Source organism: Ahaetulla prasina, chromosome 1, assembly GCF_028640845.1.
Source record: "Ahaetulla prasina isolate Xishuangbanna chromosome 1, ASM2864084v1, whole genome shotgun sequence".
Classification (NCBI taxonomy): Eukaryota; Metazoa; Chordata; class Lepidosauria; order Squamata; family Colubridae; genus Ahaetulla; species Ahaetulla prasina.
The window spans coordinates 8,324,328-8,348,983 of NC_080539.1; the positions used below are offsets into that span (position 1 = coordinate 8,324,328).

The 24,656-nt window shown below is 43.0% G+C and overlaps 1 protein-coding gene across 3 annotated transcripts in view; it reads right to left on the minus strand.

The window, feature by feature from the left end:
* BRIP1 (BRCA1 interacting helicase 1) overlaps positions 1-17,639 on the minus strand; it is a 161,515-nt gene extending 143,876 nt beyond the window's left edge. For 2 of the 3 annotated variants that reach the window (XM_058164111.1, XM_058164110.1), the window contains exons 1-6: positions 17,517-17,639; positions 9,716-9,836; positions 8,432-8,543; positions 6,518-6,706; positions 4,266-4,399; positions 1,889-2,014 (exon numbers count right to left, since the gene is read on the minus strand). In XM_058164111.1, the coding sequence (XP_058020094.1) occupies positions 1,889-2,014; positions 4,266-4,399; positions 6,518-6,706; positions 8,432-8,543; positions 9,716-9,808 (654 nt within the window). In that variant the 5' untranslated portion in view covers positions 9,809-9,836; positions 17,517-17,639. The remainder of the gene's footprint in view (positions 1-1,888; positions 2,015-4,265; positions 4,400-6,517; positions 6,707-8,431; positions 8,544-9,715; positions 9,837-17,516) is intronic. The other variant, XM_058164112.1, reaches the window with a different exon arrangement.
* Positions 17,640-24,656: the final 7,017 nt, after the last annotated feature.

The window sequence follows — 24,656 nt, forward strand, 5'->3', positions numbered from 1 at the left end:
CGTCATAAATATGAACCGGTTGCCAAACGTCTCAATTTTAAATTGGTGACCTTGGAGATGCTGCAATGGATGTCAATGTGAAAAGTCGCCTCTTTCAGTGTTGTTGTAACCGCGAACGGTCACTAGCAAACTGTTGTAAGTCAAGGACTACCTGTTCCGTCTCCTTCCCCACTTCGGAGCAACGAGCTGGCCTTCAGCCAGTGGATTCACGGCTGTTATCAGTCCTGGCAGAGAAATCGCAGCTGCCTGCCAAAGTTCAAACAAATGACTCACAGAGTAAGACTTTCAGCTCTCTTTGAAACGGTTCAGCTAATTTTTGCTTCCCGTGGAATGAGAGCAATCCCAAAGCTCCTTATATATCCTGTGGGATGGGGCTCCTGCCCCACCCTTCCCTTTGATGACGCTGCCTCTCTACTCTTCTGAAGCACTGGTCAATCCAAGCTTGATTATTATTATTATCAGCTCAGTCTAAAGGCGTAGCCTGGGGAAGGGAGGAATCAGGGAGGGGATGACGGCCTCATTACGTCCTTCGACTGGCCTGGTTCTGGCTCCTGGAGCTGGGCCAAAGGAATCGGGGCTCCCAAGGTAAGCCTTACCGGCCCTTCCCACATCACTCTCGGAGTCACTTTCAGGCATGGTGCCAAGTTCGGGGGCTGGAGTCACAACACTACCTGTAGAAGCCTGCCTATTACCATCGTAAGTCATGAGGGTTGTAAAGGGGTCTCCCACATAAGCCACCCGATCTTATGATCTTGTTTTGCAGCAGTCGTTAAACAAATGCTGCAGCCATTAAGCAAAGCCCTTGTTCACTATGGGCGTTTTGCCCAAAACTAGAAGTGACGGTTGCTTTGGATTAGCGAGGGATGGCATGTTAAGTTTAATAAATGAAAAATAAAAACAAAAACCTGTCTCTTGAGGGAGGTGGGCAGTTAAAGAATACAAAATATAAACAAACAACACCTCAAACGCGGCCATATGATGAGGGAGGGGATGTTATAACTTTAGAACTGTAAATTTTGGGGGTCCGTCATAACTCGAATGGTTGTAAATCAAGGACTACCTGTCACTAGAATAAGGTAAAGGTTCCCCTCGCACATATGTGCTAGTCGTTCCCGACTCTAGAGGGCAGTGCTCATCTCCATTTCAAAGCCGAAGAGCCAGCGCTGTCCGAAGTCGTCTCCGTGGTCATGTGGCCAGCATGACTCAACACCAAAGGCACGCGGAACGCTGTTCCCTTCCCACCAAAGGTGGTCCCTATTTTTCTACTTGCATTTTTTACGTGCTTTCGAACTGCTAGGTTTGCAGAAGCTGGGACAAGTAACGGGAGCTCACTCCATTACGCGGCACTAGGGATTCGAACCGTTGAACTGCTGAACTTCTGATCGACAAGCTCAGCGTCTTAGCCACTGAGCCACCACGTCCCTGAGAATCTCTACAGATGAATAAAATCCTCAAGACTCCAAAACATACTTTCTAAGAAATTACTACCTGGTTTCTTTCAGGGGCAATATTTGCTCGAGTGGGACCGCAAGCATGAAAATGGGGATGATTTTGTGGGAGGGGCATGTTTGCGCATGTGTGAAGCACCTGCAGTGGGCCGCGAGTGCCTGCAACAAGACTCGCGTGAGTGAGGCTGCGAGGGCCCGCTGGGACAAGTAACGGGAGCTCACTCCATTAAGCGGCACTAGGGATTCGAACCGCTGAACTGCCGACCTTTCGATCGATAAGCTCAGCGTCTTAGCCTCTGAGCCACCGCGTCCCTCCTAACTAGAATAGGAGGCAAGAAACTCCAAGCACCTTTTCACAAAGCTGAACTCTGAGCTCTTCCAAAGCAATGCAATTGGTCTTTATTTATTTTTTTAAAATATCTTAGTATTACCGCACTTACTGTTTTAAGTGAGGGAGGATCTGCTTTTCCGGGAATCGCTGTCAATTCCTCATTTTTCCGCTGTTCGTGAACTTCCAAAGCATCCACTAGCTGGGTTCCTATAGTCAACCGATGTCGTTTTCTCGCCTATAAGCCATGCAAACATGCCTTTGAATTGGGAGGCCAAAAGTCTAAAAAGCGTAATGTTTAATTTTTTCTTCCCAAATAGCAATAGCACTTAGACTTATATACGCTTCATAGTGCTTTACAGTCCCTCTCCAAGCGGTTTATAGAATCAACCTCTTGCCCCCCCCCCCGACATAAATGGGGTGTGGTGGTATTTGGTAATAAAACCAAGCCATTAAAAAAAGAAACAGCAACAGAGGGTTGGGAAAATTAAAAAGAGAAAGTTGTTGTTGTTGTTATTAGTAGCGGTATATGGCATTTTTATAGTAGCCAGGAGAGCACAAAGAATAATTAGAGGATGCCAAAGGAGGCACGAAATGAAAGGGGAATGATAAAAATTAAAAATATTTTTTCAAATGATTTTAAATAATTAGATTGAATAGTTGAATAGTCCCGCAGTGAGTTGGCCACGGCAAGTTGTCCCATGACGAGTTGGCCATAGCGAGTTGTCCCATTCCAGACATGTTCTAGGAAATGCCCGTGCGCTTCCCAAGGTGTGCCAAATGTTCTGTCCCCTCGTCTCAGTCCGAGTGACGACTTAATTAGCCGGCAGCTATCAGCTTCTGGCAGCAAACTAGTGAGCGTCTGCCAAGTGTCTCTGTTATCTCGCTTGATGCCGATGAGTCAACCAGGAACAAACAGTACTTCAGCTCTAGTTAAACAGTTGATTTGCTTGCCACGAAGTGGTATAGCAGCTCTTGCTGCTTTTATATCCTGTGGGGTGTGGCTCCATGACTCAGCACTTCCTAGGCCTGCCCCACCCTTGCTTCTGTTGTTCCCGCCTCTCCTGCTTATGAAACCTAGGGTCCAGCCAGGCCTGATTGCCATCAGCCGGGTCTGGAGGTGTGGCCTGGGGGGGGGAAAGAGTCAGGGGACGGAGGCCTTGTTATCTCCTCCACCTGGCCTGCCTCTGGCTCCTGGAGCTGAGCCAGGGAAGCCAGTGCTGCAGAGGTAAGTCCTGATGGCCCTTCCCCCTCACTTTCCGAGTCACCTTCTGGCAGGGGCCCCGGCTCGGGGGGCGCAGACACAACACCAAAAGAGGGTGAGCTGGCTTTGCACCAGAAAAGAAAGGCAAGAAGCTCTTCCTGCAATGCCACCCAAGTACCCTTCCCAGAAGCCACCTCACAAACAGGTATTGCAAATGGGAAGGTTCAGAGCCGGCACAGAGCACCAACTTGTCTGCCCACCGAAGTGGTACCTATTAATCTACTCCAGGGGTGCTAAATTCAAGCCCTGCGAGCAGGATTTAACCCGCACGGTGCTTAGATCTAGTCTGCAGGGCCACCCTGGAAACCGCGAAGGACCAGCCCGTGGTGCCTCCGCCAGAGAAAACGGAACTTGGGAGGGCTGCATGCAGCCCTCCAGGCCTCCATTTTCACTGGCAGAGGGCTGCAGGAGGCTATCGCAGCTGAAAACGGATCCTGGGAGGGCCACGTGAGGGCTGCAGGACATGGAGCTGGCCATGCCCACCCCAGCCACGCCTATTCAGCCCAAGGTCAAACCCTATAACCCTGATGTGACCCTCAATTAAATCAAGCTTGACACTCCTGAGTTACTCGCAGAGAGCGTGCTTCCAAACTGTTCGGAGGACAGAAGCTGAGGCGAGTGATGGGAGCTCACCCTGCCACACAGTGCTAGGACTCGAACCGCTGGAGCAGAGACCGTCTCCAGCGTCACTGAGCCTCCGTGCCTCAAGAGATGAGGTCACTGGAAAAAGCACAACAGCCACTGGGAAAAAAGTCTCTTTTGCGCCAAGTAGCACATCGCAGGCAATGGCATGGAAAGATCTCCCCTGAAGAGGAAAACATGTTGAAAAGCTGGCACAATGAGAGATGTTCTTCACCAGGGGTGTCAAACTCACAGTGTCACGATGGCATCACGTTACATATTGGGACTTTTTTCCCCCTTCACTAAACCGGGTGTGGGCCTGTCAAGCGTGTGACGCATCTGGCCCATGGACCGAGAGTTTGACAGCCCGAGTTAGTTAGGATTTATACCCAGTATTTGTAACGAATGGATGTAAGTCGAGGACTACCCAGGGACGCAGCAATCATCATACATATGAGACAGTTGCTAAGCGTCTGAATTGGGATGCTGCAACGGTTGTGTGAAAAACGGCCAGAGGTCACGTGTTTCAGTGCCGTCGTAACTTCAAACGGTCACTAAACAAACAGTTGTAAGATGGAAGCCTGCCTGGATATATTTTGCCCACCTGCTGCTCTGTTTCGAGTGAACGAATCCTCTTCCTTTCCACTTTGAAATCATTGTCGCTGTCATCTTCTTCACAGAATGAGGCTTGCTGTTTGGCAGACAGTTTTGAAGCCAATGTAATTCGTGAGACGCTTTCTGCAATAACAATACATCAAAGAAAAACAGAGTTGGAAGGGACCTGGGAGATCTTCTAGTCCAACCCTCTGCTTAGGCAGGAAACCGTCCCACCACTTCAGACAAGTAGTCATCCAACATTTTCTTAAAAATTTCCGGTGTTGGAGCATTTACAACTTCTGCAGGCAAGTTGTTCCACTGATTAATTGTTCTAACTGTCAGGAAATTTCTCCTTAGTTCTAAGTTGCTTCTCTCCTTGATTAGTTTCCACCCATTGCTTCTTTTTCTACCCTCAGGTGCTTTGGAGAATAGCTTGACTCCCTCTTCTTTGTGGCAACCCCTGAGATATTGGAACACTGCTATCCTGTCTCCCCTAGTCCTTCTTTTCATTAAACTAGACATACCGAGTTCCTGCAACCGTTCTTCATATGTTTTAGCCTCCAGTCCCCTAATCATCTTTGTTGCTCTTCTCTGCACTCTTTCTAGAGTCTCAACATCTTTTTTATATCTTGGCGACCAAAACTGGATGCAGGATTCCAAGTGTGGCCTTACCAAGGCCTTATAAAGTGGTATTAACACTTCATGTGATCTTGATTTTATCCCTCTGTTTATGCAGTCTAGGATTGCATTGGCTTTTTTGGCAGCTGCTGCACACGGCTGGTTCCGATTTAAGCGATTGTCCACTAGGACTCCAAGATCCCTCTCACAGTTACTATTGAGCAAGGTACCACATATACTGTACCTGTGTATTTTGGGTTTTTTTTGCCTAAATGTAGAACCTTAGACGTCTATGAAACGGAAAACAATTTTATAAGCATTCCAATTCAACAGAAAAATGTAATCCGACAGACAAGAAGGAAATACAGGTAGTCCTCCTCGACTTACAACAGTTCACTTAATGACCATTCGAAGTTAACAACGGCACTGAAAAAAGTGACTTACGATCATTTTTCACACTTATGACCATTGCAGCATCCCCATGGTCATGTGATTTACATTTGGATGCTTGGCAACTGACTCACTTTTATAACGATTGCAGTGTCTTTGGGGGTCACACGGTCTCCTTTTGTGACCTTCTGACAAGTGACGTCAATGGGGAAGCCAGATTCATTTAACAATCGTTTTACTAATTTAAGCAACTGAAATGATTCACTTGACAATAACGGGGCAAAAGTCACTTAACAAATTTCTCACTTAGCAACATGAATTTTGGGCTCAATTGTGGTCATAAGTTGAGGACTACCTGTAAAAATGAAAAACATGTTGAGAACATGTTGAGACTCTAGAAAGAGTGCAGAGAAGAGCAACAAAGATTATTAGGGGACTGGAAGCTAAAACATACAAAGAACGGTTGCAGGAACTCGGTATGCCTAGTTTAATGAAAAGAAGGACCAGGGGAGACATGATAGCAGTCTTCCAATATCTCAGGGGTTGCCACAAAGAAGACGGAGTCAAGCTATTCTCCAAAGCACCTGAGGATAGAACAAGAAGCAATGGGTGGAAACTCATCAAGGAAAGAAGCAACTTAGAACTAAGGAGAACTTTCCTGACAGTTAGAACAATTAATAAGTGGAACAACTTGCCTGCAGAAGTTGTGAATGCTCCAACACTAGAAGTTTTTAAGAAGATGTTGGACAACCTCAGGTCTCCTCAGGGTGCCATCGGTCAAACAATGTAGACCGGCGACCCCCAGGGGGAGAACCTTCTCTGTGGGGGCTCCTGCCCTCTGGAATGAGCTGCCTCTGAGGATACGTCAACTTCCTGACCTCCGGACCTTCCGCCGCGAGCTAAAGACTTTTCTATTTCATCGTGCAGGGCTGGCTTAAGGAAGCTTTTATTGGGGTTTTATTATAGTCTTATATTCCTTCAGCCGTTAATTTAAGTAGTTTTTAAATGTTTTTTTAACTTTTCTGAGTTGTGCTTTTACCCTGGCTGTAAACCGCCCTGAGTTCTTCGGGAGAAGGGCGGTATATAAATTAAATAAATAAATAAATAAATAAAACCATTTGTCTGAAATGGTAAAGTGTCTCCTGCTTGAAAAGGGCGTTGGAGTAGAAGACCTCCAAGGTCCCTTCCATCTCTGTTATTCTGGTATAAAGGAGGGTTGTGTCCTTAAAAGCCCCTTAGATAAGGCAATACCTTTGCTGGTTGAGCTACTTCCACTGCCTGGTGAGGTCTCCATTGCATGGTTGGGGAAGAAAGAAGACGTGCTTTGGCAGCCTCCTTCTGGATCCTGACCGGACGATTTAGCATGGCATGGGCATCGGCAAAGTTTCAAAGCCTCGGTCTTCTTGCATTCTTTTGAGCACAAGTCATCCAGTGGTTTTTCTAAACAGCAGACAAGATAGATAATAGTTAGATAGTAGATAGATAGATAGATAGATAGATAGATAGATAGATAGATAGATAGGTGATAGATAGATAGGTGATAGATAGATAGATAGATAGATAGATAGATAGATAGATAGATAGATAGATAGATAGATAGATAGGATAGATAGGTAGATTAGGTAGGTAGATGGATAGATTAGATAGACAGACGGGTGGATAGATAGATATGGATGGTTGGATGGATGAATGGATAGAGATATAGATGACAGACAGATGACAGATACGGTAGGTAGATAGATCAGATACAGACAGACTAATAGATGGATAGATACTGTCGATATGGATAGATGGATGGATGGAGATAGATGACAGATAGTGTTCTGACCTTGGCTTCCCCAGCAGCACAAAGCCAAGTCCTCGTCCTGATAAACCTCTTTTTATTTAATTTACAGTGAATTCCTCTCCAGCAAAGTCTTTCAAAAAAGCTCACATTACGCACCTTTATCAGGCTTGGGGAATAGCCAGGCCGATATCTTTCAGATGCTGCAATACTTGGCAAGAATGCAGAAATGAACAAATTGTCTCCTCCAAACTCCACTCCCCTTTTGCTCCTCTTTTATTCCCTCTGGGAGGGGCCATTCATCATCCACCTGTGGCTTTACACCCGAGTCGACCCTTGTTCTTTAGCTGTTCCCTTCGTCTGGCAACTCTGCGCATGCGCACACTGGGAAGAGAGTCCAGCTCCCACATAACACCTATCCTGCGCAGACTGCACTGGCTACCTGTTGTTTTCCGGGTGCGCTTCAAGGTATTGGTTACCACCTTTAAAGCGCTCCATGGCTTAGGACCAGGCTATCTACGGGACCGTCTACTGCCGGCTTCTATCTCCCATCGTCCGGTACGCTCCCACAGAGAGGGACTCCTCAGGGTGCCGTCAGCCAAACAGTGTCGACTGGCGGCCTTCTCTGTGGGAGCTCCGACCCTGTGGAACGAACTTCCCCTCGGACTTCGACAATTACCTGACCTCAGGACCTTTCGCCGCGAACTTAAAACTTATTTATTCCGTATGGCTGGACTAGCCTGATTTTTATTTTTATTGGATGGGTTTTTAAAATTTTGTGATTTTACGGGGGAGTACGTTTTTTAACATTTTGGGCATTTAAATTAGTTTTTAAGGGATGTTTTAATTATTGTGTGTATCTATATTTTATCTGCCTCTTCAGCGCCCTGAGTCCAGCGGGAGAAGGGCGGTATACAAATTAAAATATTATTATTATTATTATTATTATTATTATTATTATTATTATTATTATTATTATTATTATTATTATTATTATTATTAGCTGTTTGTCTGCCTCACTGATGTCTGACTCCGAAGGCAGCTGATAACTGGCATACGGCCCTGGCCTCCTCTCTGCCTCCGATGCAGAGCCCTCATCAGAGCCTTCCCCAGACTCCAGGACTGGCCCATGTTCCTCCCCAACCTCCTCACTGTCCGACTCTGCTACCAGCTCCACTGGCCACTGGCGGGCCACAACAGATAGGTAGGTAGTTAGGTGATAGCTAGACAGACAGACAGACAGACCAACAGATAATATAGACGGATGGAGAGAGATAATGGCTAGATATGGACAGATGGATAGATAGACATAAAATCAGCAGGAAGAATGAAGCCAAAAGGAGAGTCCTGATGGGCTCAAACAGGCCCACCCAAGGCCTCACCATAGAGCGACCGCTGCCAGGCCAGCGCAGAGCAGAGCAGGGCCAAGCTTTTTCCACTTCCAGTGGGACTCTCCAGCAGGCAATGTTGCTTGGAGCTCAGCCCTTTCACAATCTGTAAAGAAGGAAATGAATTTTGCCAGCACGGAAAACAAGCTGCTACCTTTTTTGTTGTTGTTGTTGTAAGATGGCAACTAAGAACATCTGAAGATCTGATTTACCTGTTGCTTTCAGACTGTTTCCCTAATTTGATTCACAGCAGAAACATAATAATAAATTTGAAAAATAATAATAGATGGCAATCTATTTTAAAACATGGAGTTTCGACGGCAAATGCGATTTCTACTCTGTGTGAAAGGCTGGGTCCTCACTCCCCAATGCTATATTAAAAGCTTTCCATTTCTGACTTGAATAGCCTGCAGGGTCATGTGCTCACCATTTGCGACCTTCCCAGACAGCGTCCAACCAATAAAGTAATGAGGGAAGCCAGATTTGCTTAACAACCGTGTGATTCACTTAACAATTGCAATGATTCACTTAACGACCAGGGCAAAAAAATGGGGCTAATAATTTTCACTATGATTTAAAAGTTTTGAATTTAATCCTTTCTTTCTTTCTTTCTTTCTTTCTTTCCTTCCTTCCTTCCTTCCTTCCTTCCTTCCTTCCTTCCTTCCTTCCTTCCTTCCTCTTTCTTTCTTTCTTTCTTTCTTTCTTTCTTTCTTTCTTTCTTTCTTTCTTTCCTTTTTTGAAAAACAAAACACCAAGCAAAGCTTTTAAAAGTTGAAAGACAGGAAAAAAAAATTACGGAAGCTGGAGAAAATCCTGGTTTGCAACTTTAAAGTGAGGTTTCTCAATCTTGGCAATTTTAAGAAGGGTGGACTTCAACTCCCAGAATTCTCCATCCAGCACGCCGATTGGCTGCACGCACCTAACAATTCTGGGAGTGGACGTTGCCAAGGTTGAGAAACACTGTTGTAGAGGCTTAAGCATAACCTCACAATCATCATCCTCTTTTAACGACCCCATAATCCCTTGCGGGGTGAAGTCTGGGCAACGGAATGGAACTGACTGTTTACTGGCCGGATGCCCTTCCTGTTGCCAATGCGGAGTTTTGTTCAGCAGATATATTCTCATTGAGCCCAGAGAGAGAAATATCTGTCGTAGCTACCTAGGATCGAACTCACAGCCTCCTGATCGTGAGGCAAGAGCTCCATCTCTAGACCACCGCACCACTCTTAAGCATAACCTTACAACGACTGCTATGAAATCATTGCTTTTCAGACTTACTGCGTTCATCATAGCAAGTTGCGATGGATACGCCTTACAAGGGAAGAGAATTTTAACACCACCGATGGTGTATTCCGACGTTCGTAATGCCATAATCGCATTGGCTTATTAGGACATCTACCTTCAAGAAAAAAAGAAGGGGTGTTTTAAATTATGAACTTTTGAGTTCCAATCCTGCCTCAGGCATAAAAGCCAGCTGGATGACTTTGGCCAGGAGTCAGCACTGGGGTGAAATGCTGCCGGTTCACCTGATCTAGTAGTGATGGCGGCAGGTGATTCGGAGAACCAGTAGCAAAAATCCCTGCCCTCCGATGCCCAGTTGAGCCACGCAATCATCAGAGGTGTTTTTTTTTACTTTTAAAAGCATTTTTTCTCTGACTGAAAAAATGCTTTTAAAAGTAAAAAAAAAAAGCCTCTGATGATCGCGCAGCTCAGCTGGGATCGTCAGAGTATTTTAAAACCTCTTCGGCCAAAGAGGTTGTAGAAAAAAATGCTTTTAAAAGGCTCCTCTGACGATCCCAGCTGAGTTGCCTGATCGTCAGAGGCTTTCCTTTCTTTTAAAGGCAAAAAAAAAAAAAAAAAGATTTTAAAAGAAAAGATTCAAAGGTGCCTTTTAAAAGCACTTTTTCTACTACCTCTTCAGCCGAAGAGGTTGTAGAAAAAAATGCTTTTAAAAGTAAAAAAAAAAAAAGTTGGCCACGCCCACCTAGTCACATTACACCCCCCCCACCAAGCCACGCCCACAGAACCGGTAGTGACAAATTTTACATTTCTGTAATGTAATTAGTCAGCAATCCACGGCTCTGGAGCCACATGTGGCTCTTTCATCCCTCTGCTGCGGCTCCCTGTCGCCACCACAATTTTGAGAGGAGCTTCCGGTTATAGGGAGGAAAAGCACGGCACACCAGGAAGAGACTCTATGGCACGGGGGCGGGTTTTCCGGTCAGCTCCACAATTGATAGGGTTTTCAGTTAGGACAGGTAGAGGAAAAAGGACGCCGTGCTAGGAGGAGACTCTATGGTAGGGGAACTGGACTTCCGGTCGGCTCCAGAATTGAACGAGGGGCTTCCGGTTAGGAAGTTTGTGGCTCTTTGAGTGTTTAAGGTTGCCGACCCGACTTTGGCCAATCACCAGGAACCTGTGAGTTCTAGTCCTGACATAACTGGGTGACATTGGGCCAGTTATTCTCTCTCAGTCCAACTCATCTCCCAGGTTTGTTCTGAAGACAGGAGGGGGGAGACGTACTGGATAAGTTCGCCACCTTCAGTTATTTGTAAAAATAATAAAGGCGGGATACAAACAAATCTAAAAAAGGAATTCTTCAAAGAAAAAAGAAAGAAGTCCAGTTGCCTCCTGAAAAAAGCACTTTTGGGACAACCCTGACCTGGATGACTGAGAATCACTACGGACTTTTAGCTATGCAATTTGGAATGAACAACTTTTGAATGGTGTGGGAGTAGGAATGGGTTTCCCAAGGGATTGCAGACTACAGGAACCATCTGCACCACTCAGGTGATCCTGAGGACGCAGATAAACCTCCAAGTGGCCTCAGCGACTCTCTGAAAGGATGCAAATGACCAGCTGGATATTCTGCAGGGAATATCAATCCTTCCATTCCTCACCATCCAGTCAGAGCTGAAGAAGCTTCTTGGATGAGAAGCGAAACGTCTTCAAAGAAAAAAACAAGAAAGTCCAGTTGCCTCCTTGAAAAAGTACCTTCGGGACAACCATTTTATTTATTTAATCGCATTTTTTATACCGCCCTATCTCCCAAGGGACTCAACCATGACCTGGATGACAGATAATCTCTACAGACTTTTAAGCAAATCTAAAATAAAAAGCTTCAACTGAAAATTCGAAAATCCCTAATAGAAGGAAGGCTAGGTCAAATCTTTTCAAAATATTTTAATTCGGGCCAAATTTAATAAGTTTTTTAATTATTGTTTTATCTTGTATTTATTATTGTTTTGTTTTATCTGGCTGTGAACCGCCCTGAGTCCTACGGGAGAAGGGCGGTATAAAAATATAAATAAATAAATAAATAAATAACAAAATTGTACTATTACTTCTTAATAAAGGTAATAAACATGTTTCAATGATAGGTCAGATCCAGTGGTGAAATATAAAATTTGTTACTACCGGTTCTGTGGGCGTGGCTTGGGGAGGGGGTAATGTGACTGGGTGGGCATGGCCAACTTTTTTTTTTTTACTTTTAAAAGCATTTTTTCTACAACCTCTTCGGACGAAGAGGTTGTAGAAAAATGCTTTTAAAGGGTTCTGACAATCCCAGCTGAGTTGCCTGATCGCCAGAACCTTTTAAAAGCATTTCTTTCACAACCTCTTCGGCCGAAAAAATGCTTTTAAAGGGTTCTGACAACCACAGCTGAGCCGCACGATCTTCAGAGGCTTTTTTTTACTTTTAAAAGCATTTTTTCGGTCGAAGAAAAAATGCTTTTAAATGTAAAAAAAAATCCACCTCTGATGACCGCGCAGCTGAGCTGGGTATGGCGGGTGGCAGGGATTTTTGCAACCGGTTCTCCGAACCAGCCGCTGCCATCACTACTGGATCGGGCAATCCGGTCCGAACTGGGAGCATTTCACCCCTGGTCAGATCCTAAATTTCTGCATGATTAAAGCAACATCAAAAAAGCCTGCGGATGCAGTCAGATATGCATTGCAAAAAGAGACCTGAAGAACAGACTGCAAAGAGGTGCAGAGGCGTTCATGTTTGAAATTCTCTCTAGTTTTAGTTTAAGGCATTGAACTCAGAAAGAAATAGAAATAGTTAAGATGAATGCTGAACCCCTTAAGAACTGGTTCAGGTTGGTCTGTCAAAAAAAAAAAAAAAAACCTGCTAAGCAAAGCCAAAATGTTAGCAATCATCTCAAAACAATCCACATGGAAAACAAAACCTGCTCAGGACCATTTTAAAGAGATAACAAGCGGAGTGGAACTATGCCAGGAAAGAGACAAATGTTCCATATTGTGTACGTTTCTGGTTCCAATTGTGCAATTGGCGCGTTTGTGGAACCTGTCATGTTTTTGGATGGGTTAGGGTTATTTTTTGTTTGTCCAGGCTGTTGATGTTCTTATTTTTACTTGTTCCATTTTTATATTTTCAATTTTTATGGCCACTGATCTCAGAAAACGAACTCTGGATGGCGACCAATCTTAATGTCTAGAGCAGGGGTTTTCAACCCCCAATCTGTGGACTGGCAGCATGTCAGCAACTGGGCCGCGCAAACAAGCGAAGCCCCATCTGCGGAATGCAGGCAGCACAAGTGCACACCCTCTCCGGTCCACAGAAAAACCTCTCTCCATGAAAAGGATCTGTGGTACCCAAAAGATTGGGGGCCATTAGTCTATGGAGATTCTCAGTCATCCAGGTCATGGTTGCCTCAAAGGTGCTTTTTCAAAAGGCACCTAGACAAAAGCCCAGTTGTCTTTTGGAAAAGCACCTGTGGGACGACCGATCTTAAGTTTTAATTGTTTCAGTTGTCTATTTGATATCTTGTAAGGTGCCCAAGGGTGTTTGGCATAGTTATTAATATTGTTAATACCATGGTATCCTGCTGCGGCGGTTGGGGGGATTGGGTGTGGGAGGCACCGTGTTTCGGTGGTTCTCATCCTATCTCTCCGACCGATCGCAGACGGTGTTGGCAGGGGGGCAGAGGTCGACCTCGAGGCGCCTCCTTTGTGGGATGCCACAGGGGTCGGTTCTCTCGCCTCTCCTGTTCAACATCTACATGAAGCCGCTGGGCGAGGTCATCAGTGGTTTTGGGGTGAGTTATCAACTGTACGCGGATGACACCCAGCTGTACATTTCCACCCCTGACCACCCCAATGTAGCTGTTGAAGTGTTGTCTCGGTGTGTGGAGGCCTACGGGTCTGGATGGGGAGAAACAGGCTCAAGCTCAACCCCTCCAAGACTGAGTGGCTGTGGATGCCGGCATCCCGGTACAGTCAGCTGCAACCGCGGCTGACTGTTGGAGGCGAATCATTGGCCCCAATGGAGAGGGTGCGTAATCTGGGGGTTCTCCTGGATGGACGGTTGTCTTTTGATCATTTGACGACCGTCTCCAGGAGAGCTTTTTACCAGGTTCGCCTGGTCCGCCAGTTGCGCCCCTTTCTAGACTAGGATGCCTTATGCACGGTCACTCACACCCTCATCACTTCTCGCCTGGACTACTGTAACGCTCTCTACATGGGGCTCCCCTTGAGGTGCACCCGGAGACTTCAGTTAGTTCAGAATGCAGCCGTGCGGGTGATAGAGGGAGCCACTCGTGGCTCCCATATAACACCGATCCTGCGCAGGCTGCACTGGCTGCACGTGGTTTTCCGAGTGCACTTCAAGGTGTTGATTACCACCTTTAAAGCGCTCCATGGCATAGGACCGGGATATCTTCGGGACCGCCTTCTGTTACCACATGCCTCCCACCGGCCGGTACGCTCCCACAGAGAGGGCCTCCTCAGGGTGCCGTCAGCCAAACAGTGTAGGCTGGCGACCCCCAGGGGGAGAGCCTTCTCTGTGGGGGCACCTACCCTCTGGAATGAGCTTCCCCCAGGTCTTCAACAACTTCCTGACCTCCGGACCTTTCGCCGCGAGCTTAAAACATATCTATTTTACCGAGCAGGACTGGCTTAATAGGGTTTTTAAATATGGATTTTATTGGGGTTTATTTTATATTTTGTATTGTATTTTAAATTTAGGCTATTGGAATAAGTTTTTTAAATAGTGTTTTTTATTGAAATGTATTGTGTTATTTGATCTGCCTGTTCACCGCCCTGAGTCCTTCGGGAGAAGGGCGGTATAAAAATTAAATTATTAAATTAAATTAAATTAAATTGTTCATCGCACAGTCAGCCAGATTCAAGATGGCGCCAACGAAGGCTGCCTCGGTGAAATGCTAATGGTTTCTTTATTTCTAACTGTTCTCTGTGACTCACTACTATTAATCTTCTCATCGTTCCCATCACCAATCTCTTTCCACTTATGACTGTTACTTTGTTGCTGGCTATCCTTATGATTTATAGATATATTGACCATCATTTGTGTTGTAAATGTTGTACCTTGATGAAGGTATCTTTTCTTTTATGTACACTGAGAGCTTATGCACCAAGACAGATTCCTTGTGTGTCCAATCACACTTGGCCAATAAAAAAAAATATTCTATTCTATTCTATTCTATTCTATTCTATATTTAGACTGTATTTGGCTTTTAAATTCACCTATAGCATCCTTCCTGAGGAATCGGGATAAGCAAATGATATTCTTGGATGGTGTTAAAGATATAATAATAATAATAATAATAATAATAATAATAATAATAATAATAATAATAATAATAATAATAATAATGGTACCATGTCTAAGAATTTTATAAGATACATCAACAAATTGCAGCTTCCTGCAATAACACCAGAACTGCAAAAAACTGCGCTACTTGGAACATCGTACATCTAAAGAAGGTACTTAGTTGATACCTAGGATGCCGGCAGCAACCCGTATCAACCATTAGCACCAGTCAATGGTATTTGTGATGTATTTTTGAATGTTCAGTTGACTAAGTTTCATTTTTAATGAATAAAGTAAATAACAACAACAACAACAACAGAGTTGGAAGGGACCTTGGAGGTCTTCTAGTCCAACCCCCTGCCCAGGGAGGAAACCCTACACCACTTCAGACAAATGATTATCCAACATTTTCTTAAAAATTTCCAGTGTTGGAGCAGCTGTTCCGAGTAAAGCTGCCTTTTGCAATTGACTGGTGGTGAATTTGTCAATGCCGACAGACGTTCAAAGGATGCTCCAGATAGAATAGAATAGAATTTTTTTATTGGCCAAGTGTGATTGGACACAAAGGAATTTCTCTTGGTGTTTTTAAAGTGCTTTTAGATGTTTTAGGGTTGCACCCAAGGTGCCTATCATTATTGTTACTACCTTTGTTTTCTTTTGCCACAGTCATTCTATTTCTATTTGTGGGTCTTTGTATTTTGTTATGTTCTCCAGGTACTGCCACATCCACTATCTAACATTTTTGTCTTTGTCTTTTAACGACAATTGTTAACTCTCAGGTATTGTACGGCAGGTACCTGTCAGTTTATATTCTAAAGTCCCAGTCTTCATTTTCTATGTTTTTCTCCATTTTATGATCCCACCAGTTTTTGCAAATTTATTTTTTATTTATTTATTTATTTGTCAAACACAACAGTATATATAAGTATAAGCATGAAATAACCCTACGAATTGGATACAATCAAAGGGAATATTAGGACAGGAACGGTAGGCATGTTAATGCTCTTATGCACGCCTCTTACAGACCTCTTAGGAATGGTGTGAGGTCAATAGTAGAGAGTTTTTGGTTAAAGCTTTGGGGATTTTGGGAAGAGACTATGGAGTCAGGTAGTGCATTCCAGGCATTAACAACTCTGTGACTGAAGTCTTATTTTCTACAATCAAGATTGGAGCGGTTCACTTAAGTTTAAATCTATTGTGTGCTCGTGTATTGTTGCGATTGAAACTGAAGTAGTCTTCGACAGGAGGGTCATTGTAGCAGATGATTTTATGAGTTATACTCAGGTCATGCCGAAGGCGGTGGAGTTCTAAATTTTCTAAACCCAGGATTTCAAGTCTGGTGGCATAAGGTATTTTGTTGTGATCAGAGGAGTGGAGAACTCTTCTTGTAAAATATTTCTGGACACGCTCAATTGTATTGATGTCCGAAATGAGGTGTGGGTTCCAGACAGGCGAGCTGTATTCAAGACTTGGTCTAGCATAAGTTTTATATGCTCTGGTTAGAACATAGAGTTTCTGGAAAAGAAGCTGCATAAAATTAGGTTTACAACTCTTAAAGCCTTTTTGGCGATGTAGTTGCAGTGGGCTTTGGCACTTAGATCATTTGCTATGAAAACTCCAATCCAATGGTATTTCTTGCAATTCTTCCAATGCAGTTGTTGCTACTTTGACATGCCGCTGCTTCAAGTCAGTCTATGCAATCTCTTATTGTGGTTTGTTGCACTTTCGGCCAGATGGGTCTATGGGATTTGGCATTTTATATTCAACCTTTTATTCATAGGCAGATGTGAATGTTTGAGGGCATGAAAAGTATGATTACTACTGGTATTATATTAAATTCCATATGTGTGTGTGTGTGTGTGTGTGTGTGTATGTATATGTATGTATGTATGTACACATACACACACACACACACACACACACACACACTTAAATGGACTCCAGAGGATGGTAGAGGACAGGAAGGCCTGGAGGAACGTGGTCCATGGGGTCGCAATGGGTCGGACACGACTTCACAACTAACAACAACAACACACACACACACATCGATTTGAATAGTATTGAACCGACTGTGGAAAATTAAAATTAAATAATTAATGGAGGTTAGGCTGTCTGGACCCAAATTTTAGGATTTATATTTTTTTATAAGGAATTGATGCAGCATAAAAAGCAAACTTTACTTGAGGGGCGGTGGTTTCTTTCCAGCACCCCTCCCCCACATGAAAATTAAAGTCTTTTGAGTCACTAAAAGCTGGAGAGGGCATTTTATTCCCCTTCCCTCCAACGCCCCACTTTTCGATCCTTCAAAAATCCTTTTTATGGCGGGAGAAATTGAAAGGCGTAAAAACGAGCGTGGCTTAAAACAATTCCTCCCCCTCCCTTCGGAATGGAATAGTCGAAAGGCGCTGTATTCCCCGCAGCCGCCCCCCCGCCCGGTTTTTGGACTCGTCTAACGCGGAGGAGCCAATACGCGACCTTCTTCTCAGCGCGCGCAAGGAGAGTTACCTCAGGATTCCAAGCGCTTCTTCGCTCGTTTTTCTCCAACTTCGATCCTCTCCTTCCCGCCTCGGCTGCGTCCACCCCCTTCCGGCTTTTCTACCAATCAGCGGCGAGCAGGAAGCGCCAACCAGAGCGGCCCGGTAGCGCGGCTTCCGGTATCCTTCGGTTGCCTAGATACCTCGCGGCCTAGCTCTCCCGGGCTTCGTTTCGGAAACAATCTAGGGGTCTCCAACCTTGGCCACTTTAAGCCTGGCGGACTTCAACTCCCAGAATTCCCTAGCCAGCTTTGCTTTGCTTTGCTTTGCGGGCTGTGGGATTCTGGGAGCTGAAGTCCGCCAGGCTTAAAGTGGCCAAGGTTGGAGACCCCCTGATTCTAATAGTCTCCTATAGGGGCCACGTGAATTATGCTGGCTGATCCAAGAATTTGAGGAATTCACATTCTGTTGGCTGCGAGGAAGACCCCTCTGACGCAATGCCATGAAGGAAAAGGGCCTTTCGAATTGGTAGAGGCCTTGGTCCCTTGACACTGACTCTAGTGTAGAGGTCTCCAACCTTGGCAACTTTAAGACTTGTGGACTTCAACTCCCAGAATACCTCAGCCAGCAAAGTCTTAAAAGTTGCCAAGGTTGGAGACCCCTGCCTTATGGTAAACGTATACTGACATCTTGTGGAGAGGAATGGAGTTGTGGGGAAGACAATACCCTTGAGCACCAACACCTACACAGTATTCAAGAGACAATCAAAAAGCCAAAAAGGAAACAAAAAGACCGAAATATCTCTTCACCAGCAATCAACAGAAATTTAGCATCAAAATTAATATTAGACCAACAATCAAGAAGCAAATAATACCCCAATCAACAGACAAATAAGCAAACAGCAAATAATATCTTAATCAAGGAACTACCAAGAACACCCACCAACTTAGATAGGCAAGCCACTTGTATATAAACAGAAAGCAATCCTCATTCCTTAATAGCACTGATGATATTACCTAGTTGGGTAATGAAATGTCTGAAGAAAACAACCAAGCTCAGAGAGTGTCAAAGACCCCTACAATAGAATAGAATAGAATAGAATAGAATTTTTTATTGGCCAAGTGTGATTGGACACACAAGGAATTTGTCTTGGTGCATACGCTCTCAGTGTACATAAAAGAAAATTATTATTATTATTATTATTATTATTATTATTATTATTATTATTATTATTATTATTATTAATTAATTAATTAAATTTTTATACCGCCCTTCTCCCGAAGGACTTAGGGCGGTTCACAGCCAAATAAAACACCATTGAATAAATACAAAGTAAAACAATAATTAAAAAACTTATTAAATATGGCCCCAAGTTAAAATGCATTTAAAACAATAAAACCCACTAAATAAAATTTAAAACCGAATAGTAAAACTTCTAAAAATTCTCTACCAGTCCTGCGCGATACGTTCATCAAGGTATCGCGCAGGACTGGTATAGAATTTTTAGAAGTTTTACTATTCGGTTTTAAATTTTATTTAGTGGGTTTTATCATCAAGGTACAACATCATCAAGGTACAACATTTACAACACAATGATGGTCAATATATCCTTATAAATCATAAGGATTGCCAGCAACAAAGTTACAGTCATAAGTGGAAAGAGATTGGTGATAGGAACGATGAGAAGATTAATAGTAGTGCAGATTTAGTAAATAGTTTGACAGTGTTGAGGGAATTATTTGTTTAGCAGAGTGATGGGAATAAATATAGCCACGTATCTTATATGCATGATTTAGGGAAGGGGTTCACAAAGTTAAAATTACAAAACATGAATAAATAAGTATCCAGAACCATAAAAACAAATTAAAATAGTTAAAATCACATTAACCAAAAGCATAAAACATGGAACAGTGTCAACCAGCAACTGGTTGAAACTAATCAAGGAAAAAAGCAACTTGAACTAAGGAGAAAGTTCCTGACTGTTAGAACAATTAATAAGTGGAACGACTTGCCTGCAGAAGTTGTGAATGCTCCAACACTGGAAGTTTTAAGAAGATGTTGGATAACCATTTGTCTGAGATGGTTTAGGGTTTCCTGCCTGGGCAGGGGGTTGGACTAGAATAGAATAGAATAGAATAGAATAGAATAGAATAGAATAGAATAGAATAGAATAGAATAGAATAGAATTTTTAGAAGTTTTACTATTCGGTTTTAAATTTTATTTAGTGGGTTTTATCATCAAGGTACAACATCATCAAGGTACAACATTTACAACACAATGATGGTCAATATATCCTTATAAATCATAAGGATTGCCAGCAACAAAGTTACAGTCATAAATGGAAAGAGATTGGTGATAGGAACGATGAGAAGATTAATAGTAGTGCAGATTTAGTAAATAGTTTGACAGTGTTGAGGGAATTATTTGTTTAGCAGAGTGATGGGAATAAATATAGCCACGTATCTTATATGCATGATTTAGGGAAGGGGTTCACAAAGTTAAAATTACAAAACATGAATAAATAAGTATCCAGAACCATAAAAACAAATTAAAATAGTTAAAATCACATTAACCAAAAGCATAAAACATGGAACAGTGTCAACCAGCAACTGGTTGAAACTAATCAAGGAAAAAAGCAACTTGAACTAAGGAGAAAGTTCCTGACTGTTAGAACAATTAATAAGTGGAACGACTTGCCTGCAGAAGTTGTGAATGCTCCAACACTGGAAGTTTTTAAGAAGATGTTGGATAACCATTTGTCTGAGATGGTGTAGGGTTTCCTGCCTGGGCAGGGGGTTGGACTAGAATAGAATAGAATAGAATAGAATAGAATAGAATAGAATAGAATAGAATAGAATAGAATAGAATAGAATTTTTTATTGGCCAAGTGTGATTGGACACACAAGGAATTTGTCTTGGTGCATATGCTCTCAGTGTACATAAAAGAAAAGATACGTTCATCAAGGTACAACATTTACAACACAATTGATGGTCAATACATCAATATAAATCATAAGGATTGCCAGCAACAAGTTATAATCATACAGTCATAAGTGGAAAGAGATTGCTGATGGGAACTATGAGACGATTAATAGTAGGGCAGATTCAGTAAATAGTTTGACAGTGTTGATGGAATTATTTGTTTAGCAGAGTGATGGCCTTCGGAAAAAAACTGTTCTTGTGTCTAGTTGTTCTGGTGTGCAGTGCTCTATAGCGTCGTTTTGAGGGTAGGAGTTGAAACAGTTTATGTCCAGGATGCGAGGGGTCTGTAAATATTTTCACGGCCCTCTTCTTGATTCGTGCAGTATACAGGTCCTCAATGGAAGGCAGGTTGGTAGCAATTATTTTTTCTGCAGTTCTAATTATCCTCTGAAGTCTGTGTTTTTCTTGTTGGGTTGCAGAACCGAACCAGACAGTTATAGAGGTGCAAATGACAGACTCAATAATTCCTCTGTAGAACTGAATCAGCAGCTCCTTGGGCAGTTTGAGCTTACTGAGTTGGCGCAGAAAGAACATTGTTTGTTGTCCTTTTTTAATGATGTTTTTGATGTTAGCTGTCCATTTTAGATCTTGCGATATGATAGAACCTAGAAATTTGAAGGTTTCTACTGTTGATACTGTGTTGTCTAGTATTGTGAGAGGTGGAAGTATGGAAGGGTTTCTCCTAAAGTCTACCACCATTTCTACGGTTTTGAGTGTGTTCAGTTCCAGATTGTTTTGGTTGCACCACAAGGCTAGTCGTTCAACCTCTCGTCTATATGCGGATTTGTCATTGTCTCGAATGAGACCAATCACTTGTGTCATCTGTGAACTTCAGTAGCTTAACAGATGGATCGTTGGAGATGCAGTCATTGGTATACAGAGAGAAGAGAAGTGGGGAGAACACACAGCCTTGGGGGGGGCCCTGTGCTAATTGTACAGATATTTGATGTGATCTTGCTTAGCTTCACCTGCTGCTTCCTGTTTGTTAGGAAGCTTGTGATCCACTTACAAATCTGTTCCGGTACCTGTAGTTGGTTTAGCTTAGTTAGAAGAATGTCTGGAATAATGGTATTGAATGCTGAACTAAAGTCTACAAAAAGGACCCTTGCATAGGTCTTTGGAGACTCGAGATGTTGTAGGATGTAGTGCAGAGCCATATTAACAGCATCATCTGTTGATCTATTTGCTAAGTATGCAAATTGCAAGGGGTCTAACAGCGGATCCGTGATGGTTTTCAGGTAGGAAAGCATTAGCCTTTCAAAGGTTTTCATGACTACAGATGTTAAAGCAACTGGTCTGTAGTCATTCAGTTCCTTGATGGTGGGCTTCTTCGGCACTGGGATGATGGTAGAGCGTTTGAAGCAAGAAGGAACATAACACATCTCTAGTGATTTATTGAAAATATGGGTGAAGATGGGGGCCAATTGGTCAGCACAGACTTTTAAGCAAGAAGAAGTTATCTTGTCTGGGCCTGGAGCTTTTCCTGGCTTTTGTCTGTGAAATAGGTCCTGCACTTCCTTTTCTGTGATCACTAGGGGTTGTGAACCCAATGAAATGGGGTCAGTTGTAGGAGGCTTGGCTGTTGTTGGTGTGTCTGAGATGGGGTTGTGGAGATAGGTGGCTGTAGTTTCCTTTCAAACCTGCAGTAAAACTCATTCAGGTCATCTGCCAGTTGTTGATTACCTTCAGCCTGGGAAGAAGGTTTGCCATAGCGGTGATATTTTTAAGAGTTTTCCACATGTTTGCTGGTTCATTTGCTGAAAACTGATTCTTTAGCTTTTCAGAGTAGCTTCTTTTGCTGCTCTGATCTCCTTGTTAGTGCATTTCTGGCCTGATTGTACACCATTTTATCACCTTTTCTGTAGGCTTCCTCTTTGGAATGTCGTAGCTGCTTAAGTTTAGGTGTAAACCGAGGTTTGTTGTTACTGTATATTCGCAAGTTCCTTGTAGGTACACATAGGTCTTCACAGAAGCTGACATATGATGTTACAGTATCTGTGAGTTCATCCAGGTCTGCAGAGGTATCTTTAAAAATATTCCAATCAGTGCAGTCAAAACATGCCTGTAGCTTTAATTCTGATTCCTCCGTCCAGGTTTTCACTGATTTAATTATTGGTTTTGTGGCTTTAAGTCTTTGCCTGTAAGCAGGTACAAGGTGAATCATGCAATGATCAGAGTGTCCTACAGCTGCACGTGGTAAAGACCGATAAGCATCTTTTAGTGTTGTGTAGCAATGGTCTAGAGTATTCTTGCCTCTGGTGGGACAATTGACATGATGAAAGTATTTTGGTAGCCCTTTCCTTAAGTTTGCCTTGTTTAGATCTCCCAAAACAATGGCCAGTGAATCAGGGTGTTTGGCTTCAGCCTCCATGATTTGGTCAGCTAGAGTTCGTAATGCCTTGTTTACACAGGCTTGTGGTGGGACATAAACAGCAATTAGAAGAAATGAGGAAAATTCACGAGGCGAATAGTAAGGTTTGCAGTTGATAATTAAAGTCTCTAAATTGTTGTCACAGAATTTGTAAATTATTTTAAAAACTTGACACCAGTTTCTATTAATATATAGGCATAAGCCTCCTCCTTTCTTTTTACCAGATGTTTCTGGAATCCTGTCTGATCATTCAATCTGAAACCCTGGAATGTTCAGGCTGCTATTTTCAATTGATTCATTTAACCAGGTTTCAGAGAAGCATAGGACTGCTGAATTGCGAAAGACCTCCAAGGTCCCTTCCAACTCTGTTGTTACTATTATTATTAATTTATGTGTAATCCTGCAGGCTCCTTACCTCCACACCTCCGCCGTGTCTTCAGTTGAAACACCAATACAGTTGAAACCAATCTGATCTTAGGCGAGGTGGTACCTGAAATAATTTGGGCTATTTTTTTAATGCTCTGCCCATTGGTTTTTTTATTATTTTCTACTGGAACCATCAGGTCATGTTTATCATGCTATGTCGCTTATTCAACACCCAGTCTAATTGTAAAACAATTGACTTTATTTCATTTAAATCGGCTTCAAGAACACAACTAATAGGGGTCATTTCAGGTTTTGGAAAAGTTGGGCTTTTTTTTTTTTTTCCACCAGGTAATAGAAACAGGTGGTTGTTTTGTACTGTAATTTCACTTTACAATAATTTGTCCATCCAAGTAAGTCTCTGATAAAGTAAGTTCTTTTTAACCCTGCTACTGCATCCATTTATCGCATATCCATCCTGCTGTAATCAATTTAACCCTCAGCAGCTGCCAGAGGTTGAAATATCTATCCTTAAAAACTATAATCTACTGCCTTCTATACTATATATTCATAAGGTTTATGCAAAAAAACCTATAGCTGAAATCTGCAGCGGGCTGAAATATACCAATTTATTAGGCTGCAGTTTTTAAAGCGATATCACAAAACGGAAACAGGTTTGATTTGTGGTGGCATACTAAAAAGGGTAATTATTTTCATATTTTAATACAGTGATTTCTAAACAACAGTGCACAGCAAGAATCATTTTCAACTGACATATAAAATGCATATCCTACTCTAGGCATAACTCAGGCAGTCCTCAGCTTATGATCCGAATGGAGCCTGCCCATCAGGTCGTTAAGTTGTGAGGCTTAGTAAATCGAGTCACTCACATGACTGACCTGATTGTATGACCTTTTTTTTTTTGTGTGGTGTTAAGTGAACCCGTAGTTCTCTATGAGATGGTTCTGCCAAAAACCAGAAGTGTAAAATGCAGTCACATGACCGTGGGACACGGCAGAAGGCCACAGATGTGGGGAAAGTGCTCATGTGTTCACGGGGGGGGGGGGGGAGGCTGTGGGAACTTCAAATCAAATCATAAATACTCCCCAGGTAAATCCACTGTACTGTCTATCAGTTTGCTAAGCAACCGGTCATAAATCGAGGACTGCCCCTAAATAGTCTTGGTCCCTAAGGAATAACTTTATTTGGGAACAGGAGTATATAACAAGATGTGTTTAGAGCGGACTTTCTACCTGTCTGAAAATATTGGAGTCCCTGTTGCTGCAAACATCTAATACTTTCTCTCTTGTGTGAATGTAGAACTACATTCTAATGCACAGATGTCAAACTCAAGGCCCGGGGCCCAGATCCGGCCCTGGAAACAGCAAAGGACTGGCCCGCAGTGGTTCTGCCAGTGAAAATGGCCAGGCAAGCTCCGTTTTCGGCTGCAATGG